We start from the raw sequence: 23508 nt of genomic DNA on the forward strand, positions 1-23508 counted from the left end.
CAAACGCTACGACACCCAACCCACTATGATTGGGAAAGCGACGACTTTGATGGGACCCCAGACAAGGCCCAAAGATGGATATCATCCACTGACTTACACTTTGACATCAACGACACCATTTATACCTCTGACAAGAAAAAGGTGTACGTAGCTCTCAGCTACATGAAGGACGGAACCGCCGCCTCATGGAGTGAAGCCAAGATGACCAAATACAAAGACAAGAACGCCTACCCCCACATGGGCAGATTTTATGAAAACGTTCACAGCCAGTTTCAGAACAGCAAATGTCAAAGGAACGGCTTTGGCCGCCTTGATGAAAATGAGGATGGAACCAGGAGAAAATGCAGTGGCATTCAACTCGAGGTTTATGCTAGATGCCGGGAAAAGCGGCATCAACAACGAAGCCATGATCATGGTTTATCAAAAGGCAATCCGACCCCCCCTCCTCCGCGGAGCACTCACCGGAAAGGAACTGGTCACCATTGAAGACTGGATGAACACGGTGGCCAACCTAGATGCCAACTGGATCAGTGCCAACACCATCTCGGAAGGAACGTGGGGGGCCAGAAACAAAGAAAGACAGTACAACAAAAATCGCAAAAGTGGACCATCCACCAGCGTGAAAAGGCTGACCAAAGACGAAGAAGAAACCAGGAGGAAGGAAGGAAGGTGCTTCATATGCAACGAAAAAGGACACATCGGGAGGAATTGTAGGAACAAAGGAAAAACTCCCGAAAGAAAGGTACGTCAAACCGAAACTGAAGATGACGTCAAGACAGTGGTAGAAGAAGACAGGGTCCAAAACATCATGAGGATGTGGAGGGAGTTGGGAGAAGACCAAAAAGCTGAGGCGATGAAAGAATTAGAAGACGAGGGTTTTTGAAATGACGGACTACCCTGATGTTAGTACCGTTGAAAATGGCAACTGTAACAATAGCAACGATCAATGCCAACTCTTTACGAATTGATTGCTCGTTAAAACAGAAAACCATCGGAACCAAAGCCCTGATAGATTCAGGAGCTACGGACGACTTCATGGACACAAAATTTGCCATTAAAAACTGACTCCCCCTCCAAAAACTCCCGACCCCTATAACGTGTAAAAACGTTGACGGAACCACGAACAAAAACGGAAAAATTACGCATTGCACCTATCAGAGAATAGACGCAGGAGGACAAAACAGGTTTACGAAGTTTCTATTAACCGGACTGGACGGAGAAGACGTATTGCTAGGCTTCCCCTGGTTACGAAAAGTCAACCCGGTCATTAACTGGAAAGACAAAGAATTACCGTACTCAGACAAACACTCAATCAGGACAAACCAAACTACCATGGAAACAAAAATCAGGACAACCACAGTAGACGAGGACGAATACGAAACCATTCACAGATATGTATCCGACCACACACCCTATCCTCGAACCACAATTCGGTTAAAAGTCAACTCGGCAATGGAACACGCACAAATACACGGAGAAAGAAAAGAAGAACATATCCTCCCAGATGAATATAAGGGCTATTCAGACGTCTTTGACAAGAAGAAATCGGAAAGACTCCCCAAGCGACGGGAATATGATCATGTAATCAACATGAAACCGGAATTTGTACCAACGGATTGCAAACTGTACCCACTGGCACCAAAGGAAGATGAAGCGTTAACGGAATTCTTGACGGACAACTACAGAAAGGGATACATCAGGCCAAGCAAGTCGCCACAGGTGTCCCCCTTCTTCTTCATTGGCAAGAAGGACGGATCACTCCGACCATGCCAAGATTACAGAAAACTAAACGCATATACCGTAAAAGACCCATATCCACTACCCCTGATACCCGACCTCATCGAAAGATTGAAAGGAGCCACCGTCTTTACTAAACTGGATCTACGTTGGGGATACAACAACGTAAGGATAAAAGAAGGAGACGAATGGAAAGCTGCCTTCAAAACCAGCAAGGGAGTATTCGAACCAATGGTCATGTTTTTCGGCATGTGCAATTCCCCGGCAACATTCCAAAGGCTGATGAACGACAAATTCAAAGACTATATTGATGAAGGCTGGATGATCATATACATGGACGACATCCTCATCTTTGACACCAATGTTGAAAGACTACGCATCCGGACAAAACAGGTTCTACAAAGGCTACGAGAAAACGACCTATTCCTGAAACTTGAAAAATGTACCTTTGAGGCGAAGACCATCGAGTACTTGGGAATGATTGTTTCCCACAACCAGGTATCCATGGACCCAGCCAAACTCGCAGGAATAAGCGATTGGCCAACCCCGAAAGACACCAAAGGCGTACAGAAGTTCTTAGGTTACGGAAACTTCTACAGGAAGTTTATAGGCCATTACTCTGACCTGGCCTGACCCCTAAACGCCTTGCTAGAAAAAGACAAAAAGTGGAACTGGACGAAAATCGAAGATGACGCTTTCAAACTATTGAAACAAAGATTCCTCGAATCCCCTGTAACCCAAATCCCTGATTCCTCGAAACCGTCGAAGATAGCAGCGGACGCGAGCAAACACGCCACTGGAGCTGTATTAATGCAACCAGACGATCAAGGACAATGGCACCTTTGCGCATTTTTCTCGAAAACCCTATCCCCCGCAGAGAAAAACTACCAGATCTACGACAAGGAACTTTTAGCGGTAATGAGAGCTCTGAAAGAGTGGAAACACCTGCTTTTAGGAAGCCCACACACAATCCAAATTCTAACGGATCACAAGAACCTGACGTACTGGCAGGAGGCCAGGAAACTCACACCACGACAACGAAGGTGGCAGCTGGAACTGTCACAATACAATTACACATTAGAGCACGTACCTGGAACCCACATGGTGGTACCTGACGCACTCTCGAGACGACCCGACTTGTACATCGATAACACGGACGACGACGACGACACCCCAATGATACCAGCATTGGCGTTTCTGTATCACACGAGAACAATAAAAGACACAATAGAGCAAGCAATGCTCACCAACGACAACTACCCTGGAAGAACGAAAAAGGAAGATTGGCACAAAGCAGAAGGACAATTCTTCTATCAGAACAAACTACTGATCGACACTGCAGAAGAACAGAGAACGATCATCAAAAATCACCACGACTCGCTAACCGCAGGACACCCAGGAAGACTAAAAACCTATCAACTAATAAAAAAGTCCTATTGGTGGCCAGGAATGATGAAACAGGTAGAGGAATACGTGAAAGGATGCGCAACTTGCCAACAAGCCAAAGTAAACACGCATCCGACCACGGTACCGTTGATCCCGAATCAAACACCGAAGACCAGTGAACCGATGAAGTATCTCTCGGTGGATTTCATTACAGACTTACCCGAGTCTATAGGGTATGATAGTATAATGGTCGTGGTAGACCAAGGACTTAGTAAAGGGGTAATCCTCTCACCTTGCCACAAAACCATCGACGCACTCGAAACTGCACGAATCTTCCATGACTCTGTCTTCAAAACGGTTTGGACTACACGACAAAATCATATCCAACAGAGGCCCACAATTCGCCTCTGAAGTATCAAAAGAACTCCACAAACTCCTAAACATCGAAACCGCACTCTCCACGGCATACCATCCACAGACTGACGGACAAACAGAACGATCCAATCAAGAACTAGAGATCTACCTCCGCATCTTTTGCCAGAATCAACCACACAGTTGGGCAAAGTACCTTACGACGGCCGAATTCTGCCACAACCAACGGCCACACTCCACGAATAACCAATCGCCATTCTACCTCCTCATGGGATACGAACCCCGAGGAATCCCGACTAAACACCGATCCACAAACATCCCGTCAGTAGAAAAACGATTATCCGAACTGCTTAGGGCAAGAGAGAACGCTCTAAAAGCACACGAACTAGCGAGAAGCAGGATGATGAAATGAACGAACGGAAAGTTCACCAAATTCTCAGAAGGACAAAAGGTGTGGTTAGAAAACACCAACCTGCGGGAAAAAGCCACCGAATACAAGAAGTTCAACATGAAACGCATCGGACCTTTCCGCATCCAAGAAAAGATCTCTCCGGTAAACTACCGACTATCGTTACCTCCCCATTGGAGGATACACAATGTTTTCCACGCATCCCTCCTAACCCCGTATACCAAAACCGACACTCACGGACTGAACTTTATCCGACCACCACCTGACCTTATCAACGAAGCAGAAGAATATGAAGTAGAAAGTATTCTTAGACACAAACCCTGGAAACGCGGACGCCGTTACCTGATCAAATGGCACCATTACCCTCATTCCGAAAACTCATGGGAACCAGAAGAACACCTGACCAATGCTGCGGAGATACTGGAAGCCTATAAGAGAGACCACAAACTGCGTTGAAGAGACAACCACCCCCACCACCACCAATCCTCTGTCTCTCAAAACACACAACATGTCTACTTCTCACTCTACCGGCTTCCCCATCACCACCTACTCTGTACCCGGCAAAGCCAACATGCTAGCCGACGAACGAGTGTCCTTTGCCCGAGGGCAACGACACAACCAGGCTGACGTCTCTGACGCCATAGAATTAATGTCAGCCAAAAATGCCCACGTCTATCTATTTCGTGAAACAGAAAAACGCTATCCCGATGCGTACCACGCTCTTTCTTCCCTATACACCTTCCTTAACATAGACCTCGTGGCTGACGAACTCCTGAAAGCCATAGACTCACTACATTCGTTGGAAAACGAGCATTCACGGCACAACAATCAGGACTCGAGTATCTGTCGGGCACTCCGGATGGAAAAGTTAGTTTTGGAATCTTTGGAACGACGCTTGAGGATGAACTCCTTGAGTGGGCAGACGGACGCGGCAAAGGCATATTTGGAATTAGGCGGGAAGATCTTGCTAACCGAGGCGCGCACGCGGATAGAGCGAGACGGCTATACGAGTACTCCTCCACCCGGTTTGTCCCGCCGGTCCCCATTATACCCAGATCAGATCAGTGTTACCCCGGAGCTCACCTACCCCACCGCCACTCCACAACCTCCGCCCACCCAGTTAGCGGAAAAATACATTCCCACCGTCCCAACCAGCCCGACCTCACAAGGGTCGAACCCCTCCAGTCCCCGTTCCACTGGGTTGAACCCAGAACCACTACCACCGCAGTCTCCTCCGCCTCGACCAGTACCAAACGCCCAAACCCGTCGCCTGACGAAACGACGAGGAGCCCGACTAGGCCGACAAGAAGTGATACTCCAGATCCCCGCCGTCAGAACTCCATCGAATCGGCAATCTCGTACGTCGAAGAGTCCGAAAGACAGTCCGCCTGGCGTAACGCGCAGGCCTGAGACCGGCTCCCCTTCCAATCCAATCAACATAGATGACGCCGACATGATCGACCAATTGTACGCGGGAACGTACAACCTGGGAGATGACGATCCCCCCACTCCCAAATCCGACACCTCGTCCAATACCAGACAAAAGTACCACCAAGGTGTTCGCGACAACGCTCCTTACTGTCAAAACTGCGGTTGGAGTGATCACCGTACATATTACTGCGAAGCTTACTACTGCCCCGACTGCGATAGACGCGCACCAGGGCATAGTTTCAATTGGTGCCCTATTCATAGGGAAAACGAAGATAGGATTCTGATGGAGGGATTACATGGAGATGTCAGCTACAACGACAGCTACAACATGGATGGCGAGGGTACCGAATTTCGGTGAAATTCGAAGCAAGTAAGGGGGTAATGTTACGATTTGTCTACCTCTATTACGGACTACTCATTTCTCTTTACTCATCGGTTATACCATCGGACCAATGACTCACGTCCCTCACATACACTTCCGCTCCTCTCGCACTTCTATTACCTTGTATAGTACTCAGTCCTCAACGGACAGACCTACCCTAGATAGGACGTAACTCCTATCGCCGACTTACTTCTCTATAAATACGCTTGTAACAGTAGTAGTATTCTCCAATACGATTCTACGCAGTTCACGCTTACAAAGCTAGACTTCTAAGATCAGACTTCCATACGGAAGAAGACCAACAACCGTTGGAATCCCTCTACTCAGAATTACATCCTCGAACTTGTCTTCGGATAAGTCTCTTTGAACAAACTCGACGAACCCTCAGACTTTGTTAAGCACTTTGTGCGTAACAGTTTTCCAACTCGACTATTCATTGGTTTTGTCGGGGTTGAGGTTTGAGGGACTTGTCCTGAACCTTTTTAAGAACACTTTGATGAGCACGACATCTCCCGCTTTTATGTTGGAGGCTGGATAAGTGTCTATCAGGGATTTTGACTTAAAGACAGACCGGGTGTTACGCATGAAGTGCTTAACAAAGTCTGAGGGTTCGTCGAGGTTTGTAAAGAGACTTATCCGAAGACAAGTTCGAGAACATGGTTCTGAGTGGAGGTTTTCCAACGAGAGTTGGTCTTCTTCTGAGTAGAAGTCTGATCTTAGGAGTCTAGCTTTGTAAGCGTAAACTGCGTAGAATTGTATTAGAGAATACTACTGCTGTTACATGGTATTTATAATGGAAAGGAATCGGTGATAGGAGTTAGGTCCTATCTAGGGCAGGTCCGTCTGTTGAGGACTAAGTACTATAATAGGTACTGTGAATGCGAGAGGAACGGAAGTGTACGTGAAGGAAATGAGTCATCAGTCCAATGGTATAACCAATGAGTAAAGAGAAATGAGTAGTCCTTAAATGTCCAATAGAGATTGTAACACCGGGCATCATACACGGCGTTAAACATTTTTGGCTATGAGAGAATAAGGGTGAGAAGATGTCACTGAGAAGATGTGTTTCTTACAGTAAGACCTTAGTCCTTGAATGCATTTTGAAAGTGTGACACTCAAATGTTGCCCCATCCGTTGTTGATGATGAGAACTGCTGTTGGAAAACCACACACAAAAACAAACTAACACACAATCCTCCCAGATTCCATGGAACTTGTTTATGGGCTTTGCCTCCTAGAACAGTGGAGTGGTCTGGTTGTTCGTGGGGTGGTAAGTATAAAGATCCTTCAAAGTAAAACCCAGAGATGTATGAGTGTGGGTTTTGAGGAGGTGGGATAGTTGAATTGATAGAAGATAGGGGCTTAGTGACGAGTATAGATGAGCACTACCTTGCTAATGGTAGCACAAGGTAGGTTTGAGAACAACGAGGATGACAAGGTGACAAGGTTCCCAGTAATAGCAGGCTCCTGATGCACAAACTGTAGTGCTCAGAAGGACTTTAATTGAAGGGGATGACAATCACTTTCAAAAAGTGACGAGTGACAATGACAGCAGTTAACAGTGGTAGAAGTGGGAAGTGTTGTGACCACACTGGATCACAAGTAGCAGAGTAGTGAACTTGAGAGTAGAGAAGAAGTCTGGATTGGAGTTCTTGTTCTTTTTTTTTTTTTTCTTTTTTTTTTTTTACAAGGTAAAATACAGGGGTTTATATAGTAAAAGAAAAGTAGGCTATGCACAGTATAGCTGTGCAAAAAGAATGAGAAAGAACATGAAGGAAGGAATGTATGCTGACAAATCCTGCATAGGTAGTACAGGATAAGATTATCAAAAAAGGAAAAGAAAGGGATAGAACAATAAATGCTGTGAGTAATGTCAAAGGTTTGTACAGCCATAAAGTAAAGTCCAATAGCAAAAAGAGAGCAGGAAAATCATGATGTCATTGGAAGATGCAGTAAAAAAAGGGCAAGGCAAAACACTATCAGTATCAACACAGTTCCTTTATTGTCAGTCAGGCATTCTAAAAAAATATGTGTCCATAAAAATGATTCAAAAATCAAAAATAATCGCACTGTAAATGAATGTTCTGCTGAAGAAAAAGAAACTGGAGCCACCGGTCCACCACCTAGTCCAAATCCGACAGTTCCATGGCCTTACCAATGGACTGGTTGTGTTGGACCACCTGATCAAACGAGGGAGGGAGAGGAGTAGTTCCAATTTGGAACAAGTGAGTCCCAGGCAGCGTGTGGTAGGTGTAGCTGTAGCGAAGACGATGGACAAAAGATAAGTGTACCCAAGTGAATGGGACAGCAATGAACATGGGCGACGCAAGGGGATGAACCTTCTCCAGCTCAAAAACTACCCACCCACGCTCCAACCAGGCAAGACGAGCGACCAATGTTTTGATAGTATATGATGGTAGATCGACATCATAAAGATGGACCTGTTGCCCTATTTGAACTGGCCGCTGGGGCTTTGCTGATATCAGCAGTGGCACGTGGTAGTCAACGGATCAGCGACGGAAGCGGATAGGAAGTGGTGACATCAGAAATGGTGGGGGAGCAAAGAAGACGAGGAGGAGGAGGCTGGAGGTGACGAGGAGGTGAACCAAAATGGGGATCCAGAAACGACCATTGGGTGAGAATAAAAACGAGAGTAAGGGGCCCATGGTGGGGCTAGGCAAAGGAAGGGGAGTGAAGGAAACAACAAAAGTGAGGGCACAATGCAATGTGTAGCCAGTGGCGACGCAAAAATTTGCTGAAATGCCGAAACGCAGAAAGTACCAAATGGAAAAGCAAAGGTGAGCGTGACTGGATTGCCTAATAGAGGTGGTGCTGATCAGCCACAAGTTCGAAACAGGCAATATTAATTACTATTCCACGTGGCACTGTGCCTGTGTGGCGCAAAGGCGAGTCTTTTTGAATATTCGCTTTGTTATTGACACCTGTCCATGCTACCAATCAACTTTGGTGCATGACAGCAACCATCATTGTTAAAAGTGATGCCGGGAAATTTGTAAAGGACAAGTGTGAGGCAACAATAGACTATAACAAAAACAACACCTGTCTCCGACTGCACTTGCAGGGAGTAAGAGGTACGATGAGTCTGAGATCGATAGATGCTAGTGAATATAGCAAGTAGAGAATATGGGGAGTAGACTCAGAGGTTTCTGATGAGAGGTAAAGCGGATAATTCAAGTAATAGAAAGCTAAGGAACTATACATGAATAGGTAAGGCTTTATATAGCTAATTGTCTATCCCTCAGACCAAAAGAGGAATAAAAGGAAAGTGGTCTGAGGGGAAAATCAACCAATAAGAAACAGGACAACTATCATACGACTTTGAAGATTAATCAGCAGGTGAGAAAGTGTATCAATAATAAGTGTTGTTACGCATGTCCAGGAACCGTATCCTCATGATGAGGTACAATCCTGACTAAAGCGTCTATTAGTATCTCCAGGCACTGATGGGGCTTGGAGCTGGTTGGCGAGATCCTTACCACCAGTCCTTACCCATTGTGCTGGCTGGCTGGGAGCAATACCCAGTCTCTGATCTGCAATACAAAGTGATAACGATGATTAAGAAAGCCTGTGAGGGCTATAAGAAGCAAAACAGCAAAGGATACCTCCAGCCCTAAGGCTAGAGGTGTAACAGGAAAAGTGTTCGAGAACCAAGACATAGAGTGAGAAGATAAGAAAATGAATGGTCCTTACAACAAGGTGATTATGTGTGCGGTTGGCCATTAATCACATTTGAATATACTACTGTTGCTACTCCTTCCATTGAAGGATAAATTGCATATGATAATAAGCTAGTTTTTTATTTAAATGATACATATGATCTGCAAAAATTGTTCTTCAGCTAATAGTGGCTATTTATGCGTACAAATTACATGGCTATCTGAGTATATATATGTCTTTTTCTGTGAGATACTTCATTTAAGTATTTGGTGCAGCATGCAAGGATGTGTACCTGTATGCTGGTTTGGAAGCCAGGCCCAACCGCTAACATGAATCATCCCTGATGATGATAATACGTCAAAGTTGCAGGGCTTGAGTGAAGGCAAGATGATTTATATGAGTGAACTCACCACAAATCATGAAACTGTATCATAGACCACATGCACAAAATGTGTGGACTTGCTGTATTGTATTATTTTAAATTGAAGACATGCCATTTTCTGGGCACGTCACAGTACTTTATGAAAGACTAAAGCTGCTCTAAAAGTGACTGATGGCTCCAGGATTACAGTGACTGACTGTATTTGTTGTAGCACTTGTGCCATCCAGACTTATTGGCACGGCTCTCTCAATACTGTTTCTGGTCCTGTACTCGCTATCTAAACATGCCTTTGTGATCAGAAACCAAGAACATCATGATGTGATTTAATCTCAAAGTTTACTTACTTTTGTTGGCAGTTTCAGCCGACACATTGATGTTTTGCAGTTGGATTAGATTTTCCCACATATTGCCTAATACCACAATTTATACGCAAGATTGTAATGACCAACTGTAGAAATTATATTACATAAGCGAACTTTGGAGCTTCGCCCGAAGCTTTAGGCCCCGTACGGGTACGAAAAAATGCAATATTTTTCTTGATTTTTGGACTTGGGAAAGTGGCATCACGAGGGCCATTGAGGCGGAGAAAGAAAACTTTTAGTACCCGCGTATAGTAAGATAGAACAATAATCTCACCATTATACAGGCATCATTGTAGAGACAATGGAAGAAGATCAAGGCAACGATCGTGGACAGAGAAATACAGGAATGGGCAGCGATGATGACAGCATGGGAGAGGAGGATCGTGAAGAGAGTGAGGAAGCATCAATGTTACGTAGGCGCCGAGCAGCACTACTTCTATGTGTTCAACAACTGTCCCTCGCTCTCATTGGTCTCCAAACGGTTGCGCAATCAGCAGCACTTGTAGCCAACGACCAACTAAACAAGACCATACCCCAGCCATATCACACCTCCATTTTGACTGGCCATGGGTGGGTATTGAGCTGTTGAGTGGTCATCCTGACCGCATTTGTGCAGAACTTGGTGTCAGGCGCCATGTTTTCCTTAGGCTGGTAGATCTACTCAAGCGCTATCAATACGTTGACTCAAGGCATATCCACATTGAGGAGCAACTTGCAACATTTCTATACGCCTGCGTCACTGGCTTATCAGTTTGCCATATCGGTGAACAATTCCAGCGATCAAGCAATACAATTTCTAGGTATATTTTTCCCCTGCCCTCTTTCAACTAACTTACTATTTATTATACAGATATTTCAAGAAAATGCTTCTAGCATTCACTTCCCCAGACATCTACAACGTCTATGTCCATCTACCCGCTGAAAATGATCCACCACTGCCTTATATCATTGACAACCCCAAGCTGTGTCGCTTTGAAGGTGCTATTGGCGCCATCAATGGGACACATATTGCGTGTTCCCCCTCTGCCTCCGAATGCCAGGCCTCACAAAACCGCAAGGGCGGGGTATCTCAAAACTGCCTCGCCTGTTGCACGTTTGATTTAAAATTTAGTTACATGCTTAGCGGGTGGGAGGGCTCTGTTGCAGACACCGCTTTGTTCCATGACGCTCATATGAGTAACCTTCGCATTCCGCAGGGTAAGTATTACCTAGCGGATGCAGGGTTCCCTTCTTGTCCTCAGCTCTTAGTGACCCAATAGAGGTGAACGCTACCACCTGCAGGAGTATGCTCGCAGCAATCGCAGGTAAGTCCTCCTTATCCTCTTCTACCCTATTCTAACATTTTCTAGGCCTTAAAACCCACGTGAATATTTCAACCTTCGACATGCATCTGCTTGCAAAGTCATTGAGCGGATTTTTGGCATCCTCAAACGGTGTTTCTGCATTCTCGTGCTCCCTCCTGAGTACGACATGGCTATTCAGGCCCGCATACCCCCTGCCCTCTGTATGATATTGTAGACTTTGATGATGCCCTAATTGAAGACCCCATCCCCAGCGCTGCCACAGGTACATTAGCTTCAGGCCCCCCCACCGAAGCAACCCGGGCAGAAGCCAACGCCAGGAGGGATCAGATAGCGGGTTTGATGTGGGAGGATTATCAGGCCGAGCTGCATAGAAGACAATTGGGATGATGTAATGTGATTTTCTTATGAATGATTCTAACGTTTTGTGGCGGACGAGCAAACATTCCGTTACATTGATCAAACAAAAAAGCAAGAAACATAACATGACTACTAATCAGACCTTTGTGAAAGAACTGATCCACGCCCTACGCAAATCTGTTGCATGCAACATATTCAAGTATGTATCCACCGCCCCAATTTCACGCTCAAATATATGCAGTAGTTTGACCTGCTTGGGAATCCCAAGCTCATGATTGAGCTCTTGCAGTGCTTGTATGGCAATACCCCTCTGTATATGGGATGGCTGTTTAGCAATGTCGAAGTTGTAGCGGGAGATGAAAGAGGAAGGAGTGATGGTGGATGTCCCTGGCGCGGATGATGGTATGACAGCGGAAGAACTGCCTTGCTTTGTTAAAGGGGTGTCAAATTCATTTCAGATTGTGTCCGTGAGTCCCTTCATGATGGGCACGATCTGACCCAGCGTATCATTCAACCCCGTCAGAGCAGTGGCGGTCATTGCATTGGCAGCCACACAAGGGGTTTTAGAGCTGCGGCTATGCACAGTTATGCCTGTACTCTTGCTGCAAGTGACAACCGACATGGCATCTGCATCTGCATTGGCATCCAACTCTGTGTCACGCTCCTTTTGTTTGCTACTAGAAGACCCGCGGGAGGTAGTCGATGATAAAGTTGAGGGAGCGGGCATTGATTTGGGAGATGGTACACCCCCTAGCCAGAGGTTAACGTTGGCATCATGGGAATGCATGTTGGTATTAACGCTCCTAGGCGTTTGTGGGGTAATAGCTACAGGGGGAGGAAACATAGATGATGATGGGGTATTGCTAGACACAGGAGGGCTATTTGGTACAGGTACAGAAGGGGGGGCAGAGCAAAAAATGTTTGCTCCCTTGGCAAAACGGCCACACATAAGATCGTCCATTGCTGAGAAATGGGTCCAGCCCTTGTTGCGAAAAATCTTGACACCAGGGTTCTTCTAGAGATGGATGAGATGAGTGTCGCAATGTATGAAGTGAGTACTTACCTTTAAATACTCAGCCCATACTGTCTCACTCTCCACTGTGATACCTGCACCGCCAATATCGTCCCAATGAAAGCCCGACTGCTCTGACAGTGCTTTGACAGTTTGGTAGGTGGTTCTCAGCTAATAATCGGTCAAGAAAATACCATAGATCAGTTAATCAATGGTACGTACCCTCCCCCATTTTCCAGTGCAGTGCTCGGCCTCCTTTGCAGGGCTAACCTGGTGGATCTTCTGCACTTCTACGGCAGCCTTCGTCCAGAACTTCTTCGGGAAATTGAGCCCATCGCCAGCCTCAGATCAATGTAAAAAAGAAATCAGTGTAGCTTCTTCTGCCTCTGACCACATCCTCCTGTCTTTCGTGCTAGTGGAAAGATGGCCATCGCTAGTATCAGATGGCGCAAATATGATATTTGGAGCTTGGTAGTCAGGTGTGTTGCTGGAGTGGGTGGCCATATCTGTTTCTCTATTCACTCTCAACCAGTAGCGAGGTCGTTTATAGTTGCGTAAAGAAGCCTTGAGGCCTGAGCCTGAGGCTTTCCTCTTGGACATGAGTTTATTGAGTCGGTGGTGGTCTGAGTCAAAAAGCACGGCACGGCACTCCTTGTGGCATATCGGCAGCCTGTGGCGCTAAAAATGTGCAAAGTTTATTTTTCAATTTTTCGTTCCCATACAGCGCCTTACTCTCTGATTACAACCAGCCTTTTGTGGCTATCATTGTCTTTCACATGATATTTACATATGTTTGTTATATAAGAAGCATGTATTTACATTGTTACGGCATTCATTTGCCAAAAGAATCCTTCTCCCGCGCCTGTTCCCGCGCCCTGAGGGACCGAATATCCAACACCAACAAGAAAGATAAATTGTATGAGACCAAACCCAGCAGGAATTTTAAGTGACCGTGCTACTTTCAAGAAAATGTTAGCTGACACTACCTACCATGATAAATAATATTTAATATGTTATCCAGATGTAGATTTCTCCTGATAATTCACTTTTTGCCATTCACTCTCTGTGATTTTTGGTTCATAATTTGCTTTCAACATGGCAACAAAGACAAGTTCACAAGTATTATATGCTACTGTTCCACTGAATACTTATCTGTACATTGTTATTAGCATGATACAACATGCCAACTTCAAGCTTCAAGACCAACAACCATCATTTTCATAGCAAACACAACCCACTAACAATGTTATATCTGCGAACTGAACAACATATGTGTTTTATCAATCAAGTTTTGGCCTTGTATGACCTTAGTTGCCGATGCAAAGATAGTGATAACTATTATGCAAAAGATGGAAAATGTATTTATGATCAGACCTATATATGGTGTTACACTATTTCCCTCGATTCACCGATGATCGTCGCAGACGGTGACCTCCCTTTTACAAGGTTAAAGTTGTCGCTAGATGAAGAAGAAGAAGAGATAAGTGCAATACGTACAAGTGCGTTATCCACGTTTCACCATTTCATCAAACGCTTATGACAGAGTAACCCCTGTAGTGCAGTCATGGGTTGTTGATATACCCGACCCTCGGCACATCACCACAATGCTCAAGTATGTCCTTGTCTCGTACATAATTTCATCTCATTCACCCCTATCTCAAGATGCCTGAAACGTTCCGGGCTTGAGTCTCCTTCCCTGGCTCATCTCAAACGTATACGGAAGCAAGGCAATATATCCAGTCTTCTCATCAGCACCTCACCAAACCCCCCGTGTCTTCCTAGCGACCTAAGCCTCCCCTCTCCCTATCAATTACCTGTACCATGTACTGCAGCACTCACACCAACATCTCTCCAACTTAAATGTACGTTATGGCCAACCGTATATACCCCACGCCGAAAATGGGAACCAGAGACGTGGTCAAAGGGGACCGTTCGCTGGGCAGGTCGTGCTATCACGCATGTCATGTTAGAAGCTTCCAAGGCCCGTGCAGGTGGTGAGGTCAGTCATAATTCCAAAGTATGAACGCTAGAAGCCTGTTTTATTGATCCATGCCTTCCCAGCTGCCCATCGTCGCTCATGTGCCTTCGCCTTACAGAGAAGAGGACCAGTTCCCGATGTCGTTCACTGCACACGACACACGTACATCGACTAGGCACCCTCTGCGACACGCCATACTCAATATTATACGCAGCGTCGCCGATTACCGTGCTTCCGAGCCTTCCCTCGACTCCTCCTCCTCCCAATCTACGACCTTTAATACCCTTATCAACTCCGAGTCAGACGATTCAGATGTCCCACGAAACGGCGCACGCTATCTTCTTACAGGACTCACGCTCTTCACTACCCATGAACCATGCGTCATGTGTAGCATGGCACTACTGCATTCACGAGTAAAGGAGGTCTTTTACGTCGTCCCTATGCAACAGACTGGCGGGTGTGGGGGCCTTGCATGTCTTCCTTCTCTCAAGGGCGTAAACCATCGCTTTGGTATAGCCAGATGGAATGGGACGGTTGGCGGTGCTGAATCATTGGATGTACTAGAAATAGACCCCACGATAGATGCTTAGATTGTTCAACAAGTCATTCACGATTTCCCCAGAAAAGAAGCGGAAGACCGACAGTGTGACAAGATCTATATTGATTGTTTTTTCTTCCACTTTTGTCATACCAACAAAGTGCAAAAAGAAGTGATATGCGGCGAATACCAAGATAGATACATAGTACGAAGATGAATCAGCACAGCAAACTAAAATAGCGATAACAATCCCCCGCTGTCAACGTGGTTTAGGAACATTCCGAGCGTCTGACGGGACGACGGAACAGCGTCTCCTACCCCCCTGGGAAGCATCCTTTCTCATGCCCCCCCACAGCTCACAGCATTCCCAGAGCCTTCGTTCGGAGTACCGGCGGCTGCCACATCTTGTCCTGGATCAGGCCAAAGAGCTCAGCATCAGGCAAGGTGCGGAGATACGCATTGTCGTCCAGATGCTGTTCAGAAATACAAAAAGACAAAAAGAAAAACGGCGATCATCGTCAGTAAGATCGTTCTCCCAACAAGCACAGCACAGCACAGTGCTAGAACCACACGTACCTCTTTCTGCGCTTGCCTGATCACAGCTAGTGCGATTTGTGCGCTGATGTCTCTGATACGTCCGAGTCGAGGGTAGACGAGCTGGGCGGCTTGCTCCTCCGCGTTCAGAGACGACGCGAGGGCGTTGGCCGCTTGCTCGACCATACCATCGGAGACGTGATGGGCTTTGGAGAGGATGGTACCGAGTCCGATTCCGGGGAAGATGTACATGTTGTTTCCCTGTCCAGGCTCAAAGTCTTTTCCACCATGAGAGACCGGTTTGTATGGGCTACCGGAAGCGAATATCACTTCTCCGTTCGACCTGTGCAGAACAAGATAGGGGGATCAGCCTGGAAGCTCGGAGCGGAGAACGGAAGGCAGTATACCATTGTATAGCATCAGAATAGTCAAGCTCGCTCAACGCCACAGGATTGGATAGAGGGAAGATGATCGGTCGCTTGTTCAAGCCACTCATAGCCTTCACGACCTCTTCCGAGAATGCATTCTGAAACACTTGGTCAGTATGGATGTAACGATGACCTTGGCTATGTATTGGACTTAACTCGCATGGTGCTCAATCCCAGAAGAGCGGTCGGCTTGACGTACTTGATGATATCGACCAAGTTCGTCAGGGCAGGGCCGTTGTAGTCGGTACGAGCAAAGACTGGGATATGTCTGTCAATAGAATGATGTGAAATAAAGTAGATGAAACATACACTTCTTGTGTTCCTGTAGCCCCTTCCGGTCCGCAGTGATCAATCCTTTTGAGTCGACCGTCTAAGGAGAACTCGACTCAGCACAGAGGTTCAAGAAGTCCGGGATTATTTAGGCTCACGTAGATTCTCTTTCTAGCTTCCTCTTCGCTCAAACCGGACATGGTAAAGAACGACAACAATTGCTTCGCGACGCCAATCCCCGCAGAACCAGCTCCGAAGAACAAAATTTTATGATCCGACAACGGAAGGTTCGAGGCTGCAGACGACAAGCGGGCGGCGTTGATAAAACCGCCCAGGATGACAGAACCAGTGCCTTGGATCTAGTTTCATGTTGAACCCCAAAAGATCATAAAAGTAACAACCAAGGTGACATACATCATCATTAAACACCGTGTATTGACTGCGGTATTTGTCAAGGTATTTAAAAGCGTTGTCCGTTGAGAAGTCCTCGAATTGTATGACTAAATGTGGAAATACATCCTTCATAGCTTGCATGAATTCTTCCATGAAGGCGTCCATCTGTGATGCAAAGGTGAGTTACTGGTGCAGTTTGACATGGAACAGCACGCACTTCAGCAGGTCCAGGCCTTTGGCGCCGTACACCGATGTAGAGAGGATCATCGAGATACTTTTGAGTGTTTGTTCCAAGATCAAGACAAATAGGAACCTAATCACAGCCAGAAATGATTACTAAACCATCCAGGTCGAAACGACCCGAAGATTGGCACGTACGGTAGACGTAGGCTTGATCCCAGCGCCTGCGATGTACAGGTCCCTGATGGCGGCAACGACCGTTGAGAACAAGACACAAATATACGAAAAGGATAAAATATTTACAGTTTACCCACACTAATGGGCAAACCATTTGCTCCGAGGTCACCCAAACCGAGGATACGAGAGCCTAGAAAGCAACAACACGATAAGGGGACACGGTGTGAGGTGATATTGACAAAGCAGGATTACCGTCAGTGACAACGGCAATCCGACTGTCATGGATGTTTGGCCAGGATGACAAAACTTCACGGATGTGGCCCTTGTCCTCGATGGACACGAATAAGCCTTCGGGACGACGCCAGATGTGGGAGTAGTTCACGCAAGCGTCGCCCACCTAGTATTATAGCAAGATATGGTCATGGTAACAAGAGGCACGTGCACAAAATGCGTACAGTGGGTGTATATAATATTGGTACCAATTCCTAGAGAGAAAAAGTAACGTTAGGATGGGATGACGAGAGGTATGCTACCCGAGTACTCACCTGCATATTGTCTAGTAAGATATCATAGAATAAATTAGAATCCCGACCCTTGAGACCATTGAGATAGATATATTTTTCGAGGGCGACTTGTTTAGAGCGAAGCTGGACAAGACACCTCTGGCGATGGTCTGTGTTCTTGAAATGCGGAGGAAATCTTGCTACAGACATGGTGTGGATAGCGAGAGAACGGGGAATAAAAGATGGGGAAAGTGGGCGCAAAGCTTTATAGGAGGAATGGAGACAAGAACGGGAAAGATGACGGAAAGCCATTAGAGAGAAAGAGACACGTGAAAGTACAGGATATCGAAAAAAAGACGGAAGGAGCGTCAAGACCTGAACTTATGCAGGTTTTTTTATTTGTTGGGGGCGGCCGTAATACGCATCTGCATAATAATAATGGGTCGATGGGATTATTCTGTCCCGAGGTGAATGAAGTTTCATTTCATTCTTAGTCTTGCCCTTCTCGGACACTTTCCAGTCCCATTTTTGGATGCGGCCTTCCGAGCACAAGATTTCTACAAACATGCAACGGGCGAACACGGATAAAAGCTTTTCTGACAAAACAGGCGTATCAAAAAAACATATATCTCTGGAACAGGTACACGTCCAGGCGGTAACCACTATGCTAAACCCGTTGCTACTACACTGCGCTGGGGGGCTGGAGACGGGCAGGGACGGATGAGTCCAGGCGCTCGACACGGGACAGCCAATCTTCATTCGTGATTGGATTTTCTTATGAGCTTTGGGGGTCGCAACGGTTTTTCACAGTGGAATGGGAAATCTCACCGAGTGTGTGACTCATGACTCGACCCTTTTTCCCCCACATTCCCGCTCCAGAATTACCAAAACTCGCGTCGTTTCTGGCGTATGGCAGTATATGTAGACTTCTTCTCTCCCCACCCTTCCCTGATCTCCTCGTGCTCCGTTTCCATCTTTTTCGAGAACTGCTTCCTTTGCGGTCTCGGCAACGCAGCCACCTTGGACACAAAATTGGGCGTGCATTTGAACATTTTCGCAAGTTTCGTGCGACTGTAGGTCTCAGGATCAGAAAGCCGTAGCTCCCTTATCTTCTGAACGTTCTCGTCTGACATCCGGACTGGATCTGGTTTGTAGGCAGAAGGCCGCAAGAGAGGTGGCATTGGGACACGTTTTGTTCTAGAGGCACGTTTCAAAAGCGGCGAAGCAGGTTCCAAGGTGGTAGAAAACGGTGTAGGTGCTGAAGGAGGAGGACGGTGGTAGAATGTCAGATTGTCTTCTGGCAAGACTTTCACCGTGGCATTCGTGGCATTGGCGAGAGGATCTGGGAAGCGTGCAGGAGGCTTTTCTGCTATCCGTGTAGCATACGATCGAATGGCAGTAAGATTTAGTGGCAACCGTGGTTTAAGCATGGCTATACCCCAGTGCAAGCTCATGAACTGGACTGTTGAAAAATAACCAGTAAAACGGCCGCAGAAGACACTCGCCGCTTCAGTGCCGCTGAGCTCGGACATCACGTGACCTCATTCCAAGTTACTTACACCTGGAAAGACATATGACCCATCCACAACAGCGTAGGGAGCACTTGTTCGAACGCCTGAGTACGTGGTTCGTGATACAGAAAGGTTGTTATCAATGGTGCATTCACCAGACAATTCAAATAACTTGATATCCATATGAAGACACCGCCAGCCATTCCAACGTCTATGACAGCCCTCGATGCTGTAATACCAATACCTCACCCGCCTGTGCCCGAGTTAACAACATAAGGATCTCCTATCTGTGTTCCTACTTCCCCCTAAACATACCATTTAGGAGGAAGAGAACGACGGTCGTTCACTGTGTTCCGATTATCCCGTTCACTTTACAAATGATTATTTCCAGAATGGTGTTTTCGAAGGTCCTATAGAATGACAGGAAATATAGGGGGTCACACGATAATGAGCTGGAATCTATCTGAAATATCATGATCATGAAACATTTTACAATACAGGGAATGCGAGTGGCTGGGGTATTTATTCTACATTGATACACTGAAAAAGGGATATACAACATTGATGAGATTCTTGGATATCGCGACTAGCTTCCGTTTTTGCTTTTTCGTATCCGCCTTTATTCCACAAGGCAGCTAATTTCAGGCCTACAACTTGACAACGGCCACAGCGTTCGTCGTGCCGTTCATATCATAGTATCGTCCGCTGAGAAAGACAGGTCAGGTCATAAAGGGAAAAGCGGGACAGTAAAAATACTCGTACTTGGACGAGCGCCCACTGAACAACCACACTCTGAATCCTCTCTTCCAAAGCGACCCGACACAGACCACACACATTCCCCTTCAACGAATCAAACGCAACCTTGATAACACCCGTCGACGTATCTACTCGGTACCCAATAAATCCAAAACCAATAAATTCACACCCGAAACGATAAAATAAAAATAAAAATAAAAATATGCATACCAGGTCTGGCATCCCATACGAGGTATGCGGCAGCGAGTGTCCAAGCTCGGGAGATGGGCTTTTGATCTTCCAAGTCGCACGTGGACGTTGGCGGATGGGGACGGGGAGGCGGGAGAAGGAGGTGTTTGAGGGAAGAAACGCGGTGGATGTGCAGGAAAAAGAGGCGTTTTAGGTACCGTGCGCCAATACGCCGTGCCACATCATCTGTCAGCGAGTCCAGAGGCGTCGAGAGGAGATGCGCAGACGTGGACGCGGCGAGATCGTGTTGATCGTAAGAGGCGGCGAGTGTGTACAGCTCGAGCGGGTAGAGAGGCGCGTGAGAGAGTAAGAGGGAGTAGAGAGGAGTCGAAGGCGACATGTAGCGCTCGAGGGACATGCCATATTTTCTGAGAGAGGGGACTGCAGCCTCTAGGGTATGAAATGACGGTGCGTGGTGGGCGCACGATATGTTGTAGATGGCGTGAAGGACGACGTTCAGTACAGCTGAGGGTTCTGGGACGTGTATGATATTTTGCAACATATCTGAAGATGGGCTCTTCGGGGGTGCGGATAGCAAAAAGTCGAAGGCATTGTCCGATGCGCTCAAGATGACGTGAGTGTGCAGGTAGAAAAGGACAGCGTCTGACGAGGACACTATAAGGTCTGATTCAAGCGGGTCGATCGATGAACCAAGGAAGAACGTCGTTGAGACAGAGGCTACGGCGTCACTGTCAGCTGCCAAGTCAGTTGGACTTGGTGTCTTCAATGTTCAACAAAAATAGTTAGCCAAGATGATCGATTATAAGAGTCTCAGAGAGCGCGAATGACATACCGGAGTCGGATATAACAGCGCTGAGTTTGATAACTCGTCGTCTGCAAGTCCGCCAGAGAACGGTGCACAGCCTAAGGTCATTTCGTCGGATTTCAGTGGAAGGAAGAAGTCTGGACGAAAAGCTGCAAAGATAAGTACTGTGAAGGAAAAGGGAGTAAAAGTCACGACAGCTGAGTGAGGATTGTGCAGATAGGCTCGTTATATTTACCAGAAGCAGGGACCCAACAGTTATTATGACCTCGTATTAAGTTCAGAGGATACAACGTCATGGTTCCCAAGTTTTTCCGCCCTTCTTCTCAATTCCAGAGAAACCCCCGAGGTATCGCACGAGTTGTGATTTTCTCCAAAGGTTCATTTGCGCTGCTTCCCAAGTTAAAGAACGAGGCTCGAGGTCACGGTCATACCTATCGGTGCAGACTTGCCACAAGCGAAGAACAGAACCTCGGTGATTTCCGCGCCATTTACTAGGGACTGACCCCCTGCATTTTTGAACATGGCGGGCGGGGTTTGCATTTTTAGCGCTGGCAGCCAACTTGAGCTCACAGACAGCATCATCACTGACGCTATATTTCAGAACTCGTCACGGCCATAAAGATATACCCAATCGCGTGTCTGGTCAGTGGTTACAGTAGTCTTGGGCTGGGCCCTGTGGTGGTAAGTGATCGACGGTTCGCTGATTCTAATGGCACCACCAGTGGATACGACACCACACACACCCTGGAGTATAAAGATGATATGCAAAGATGATAAAGCGTACGAGCACCATTTTATCTCGCCACGTACGGTAATCCGCCCTTTTCCTCGCTCCCACACGCGTTTCATACCAAAGGGAACCCAGCAACTTGGCGTTTTGCGTCCCGATGTTTATTGGATAACCGCGGCTGCCTTTGTCATATGTAATAAAAGATGTCAAATGAGAACATCGCGTCAGATCAATCACCATACGCCCACTGCCTGGCTCAACAGGCTCCGATGGATTCAATGGAGCACTGTGTTGTTCTGATGGCAATGGTGTTCAGGGCTCGTGCTGTTCGCCAGGAATAGTCTCAAGTCAATCTTTTTCTTCTTCGATTGCAGGTCGGTGACTGGCACTGTTTCAGTTTATATTAATGGAGCGTTTCAGATTTCTATACTGATTTTGAATGCCTTTCGTTCTATTTTCTATGATATCACAGTTGCAGTGATGGGAAATTCTCGAGTCATCATACCACCCATGTTTTGCGCCGCGTCCTTCATCACATCCCCTCCATCCTTTCGAACTCAGATCCCCGCGTCCCTCTTCATCTCGTCAGTCGGAAAGCTTGCCAAATGATCCTTCAGTTTATCAAGCGGCGCCGTCATAAACCCCACCAAAGTCTCAAACGGCGGCTTGCTAGGAGCCATCGGATGAGCACTAACATCACCGCAACGCAGAAAACACCCATCAGCCAATATATCCCGATCAAAGGATAGAGAACACCCACCGAGTAGGAACAAACTTCTTCGTCCTCGCGAACTGATTCGCAGCATGCTGGCTATCCCCCTGAGTCAACTTCTCCTCCAATAACGGCAAATCCGTCTTTTCCTCGCTCTCAATATGTTCTCGAAGGTTGGTCATCACCGTTCGGAGAGTCTGGTCGTACTCGGCCGTTCCTGGCTTTAACGATTCCAAGTGGGACAAATATTCTTTCACCGTCTGCACAAATCAACCGAAGAAAATAAAATAAAAGGAAGGGATGGCATCGTTCATTAGCCGTGCCTCCACAAACACGTTGTGATTCCGACGAACCTGATGATCAGCACGATCGTGGTCGGCAAGCTGCACGCCTCGTTGGCCAAGGTGTTTTTCCAATAGGGGGTACACGACGATCTCCTCGCCAACGGAGTGCCTCGCCACCTCCCATGTGAGCTGTCGAGCCCAACGAGCCTGAGCCTCGGTGTCTCCATCTGCTTTTTGGTACTGGTCATAGTAAAGGAAGATCTGCGACAGACGACGACGATCGGTTAATGCTGAGTTTTCACTAGAGAGATTCGACTGGAGGAGGGGGTATGGGAGGATCTAGATTTACTTACCTCTCGATGATCCTTGACTATAGCATCTTTCAGAGCAGTCTGCGTCGACATCATGAATTATAATGACGTTTGCTGATACTGCGACGGGAGAAATAGGGAAAATGTTTCAAGAAATGGGCGTCGAGGGAACACAACGTTAGATCATGTCTCGTCGAGATATCGCATATTTAACCGAGGTGAATAGGGGCGGTAGGGATTGAGATCGAGGCCAAGCACTGACCTCATTGGAAGCGGGACACGATCGGTGTATCAACAATCCCTCGGAATAGGGGCTGGCAAGCGATGCCTTACGCAACAATCAACTTTTACAAGTCGTACGATGGTACACACACACACACCATAGCTAATAACGAATC

At 46.8% G+C, this 23508-nt stretch overlaps 10 protein-coding genes across 10 annotated transcripts; 5 read left to right on the forward strand and 5 right to left on the reverse strand.

The window, feature by feature from the left end:
* Window positions 1–39: 39 nt before the first annotated feature.
* Window positions 40–258, forward strand: SERLADRAFT_392677 (uncharacterized protein; the record flags this gene model as incomplete). The annotated part of the gene is made up of 1 exon (XM_007319669.1): window positions 40–258. A coding segment is annotated over one exon (219 nt), but the record flags the coding sequence as incomplete, so codon positions are not given.
* Window positions 251–1065, forward strand: SERLADRAFT_439277 (uncharacterized protein; the record flags this gene model as incomplete). Its single annotated transcript, XM_007319670.1, has 2 exons — window positions 251–875; window positions 938–1065. 2 exons carry the CDS (start codon window positions 251–253, stop codon window positions 1063–1065), a joined length of 753 nt encoding a protein of 250 aa, XP_007319732.1.
* Window positions 1066–4671: 3606 nt separating this feature from the next.
* SERLADRAFT_392678 (uncharacterized protein) lies at window positions 4672–5059 on the forward strand (the record flags this gene model as incomplete). The annotated part of the gene is made up of 1 exon (XM_007319671.1): window positions 4672–5059. A coding segment is annotated over one exon (265 nt), but the record flags the coding sequence as incomplete, so codon positions are not given.
* Window positions 5060–10505: 5446 nt separating this feature from the next.
* Window positions 10506–10969, forward strand: SERLADRAFT_392682 (uncharacterized protein; the record flags this gene model as incomplete). The annotated part of the gene is made up of 2 exons (XM_007319672.1): window positions 10506–10708; window positions 10729–10969. 2 exons carry the CDS (start codon window positions 10506–10508, stop codon window positions 10967–10969), a joined length of 444 nt encoding a protein of 147 aa, XP_007319734.1.
* Window positions 10970–11935: 966 nt separating this feature from the next.
* Window positions 11936–13411, reverse strand: SERLADRAFT_439281 (uncharacterized protein; the record flags this gene model as incomplete). The annotated part of the gene is made up of 5 exons (XM_007319673.1): window positions 11936–12222; window positions 12298–12814; window positions 12863–12982; window positions 13034–13153; window positions 13334–13411. The coding sequence occupies 5 exons, from the start codon at window positions 13409–13411 to the stop codon at window positions 11936–11938; spliced, it is 1122 nt and encodes a 373-aa protein (XP_007319735.1).
* An 802-nt stretch (window positions 13412–14213) lies between these two features.
* SERLADRAFT_470531 (uncharacterized protein) lies at window positions 14214–15429 on the forward strand (the record flags this gene model as incomplete). Its single annotated transcript, XM_007319674.1, has 4 exons — window positions 14214–14310; window positions 14369–14423; window positions 14474–14810; window positions 14873–15429. 4 exons carry the CDS (start codon window positions 14223–14225, stop codon window positions 15377–15379), a joined length of 987 nt encoding a protein of 328 aa, XP_007319736.1.
* SERLADRAFT_450272 (uncharacterized protein) lies at window positions 15428–18022 on the reverse strand (the record flags this gene model as incomplete). Its single annotated transcript, XM_007319675.1, has 13 exons — window positions 15428–15800; window positions 15904–16204; window positions 16269–16387; window positions 16446–16546; window positions 16599–16659; window positions 16718–16918; window positions 16974–17117; window positions 17170–17265; window positions 17331–17373; window positions 17436–17499; window positions 17562–17706; window positions 17765–17794; window positions 17855–18022. The coding sequence occupies 13 exons, from the start codon at window positions 18020–18022 to the stop codon at window positions 15684–15686; spliced, it is 1590 nt and encodes a 529-aa protein (XP_007319737.1).
* A 436-nt stretch (window positions 18023–18458) lies between these two features.
* Window positions 18459–19293, reverse strand: SERLADRAFT_392687 (uncharacterized protein; the record flags this gene model as incomplete). The annotated part of the gene is made up of 1 exon (XM_007319676.1): window positions 18459–19293. The coding sequence occupies one exon, from the start codon at window positions 19240–19242 to the stop codon at window positions 18694–18696; it is 549 nt and encodes a 182-aa protein (XP_007319738.1).
* A 949-nt stretch (window positions 19294–20242) lies between these two features.
* Window positions 20243–21556, reverse strand: SERLADRAFT_362103 (uncharacterized protein; the record flags this gene model as incomplete). The annotated part of the gene is made up of 3 exons (XM_007319677.1): window positions 20243–21028; window positions 21101–21237; window positions 21309–21556. 3 exons carry the CDS (start codon window positions 21367–21369, stop codon window positions 20243–20245), a joined length of 984 nt encoding a protein of 327 aa, XP_007319739.1.
* Window positions 21557–22360: 804 nt separating this feature from the next.
* On the reverse strand, window positions 22361–23203 carry SERLADRAFT_370816 (uncharacterized protein; the record flags this gene model as incomplete). Its single annotated transcript, XM_007319678.1, has 4 exons — window positions 22361–22493; window positions 22564–22775; window positions 22869–23060; window positions 23153–23203. 4 exons carry the CDS (start codon window positions 23201–23203, stop codon window positions 22361–22363), a joined length of 588 nt encoding a protein of 195 aa, XP_007319740.1.
* Between the last annotated feature and the right edge of the window lie 305 nt (window positions 23204–23508).

Source organism: Serpula lacrymans, assembly GCF_000218685.1.
Source record: "Serpula lacrymans var. lacrymans S7.9 unplaced genomic scaffold SERLAscaffold_8, whole genome shotgun sequence".
In the NCBI taxonomy this organism is placed as follows: Eukaryota; Fungi; Basidiomycota; class Agaricomycetes; order Boletales; family Serpulaceae; genus Serpula; species Serpula lacrymans.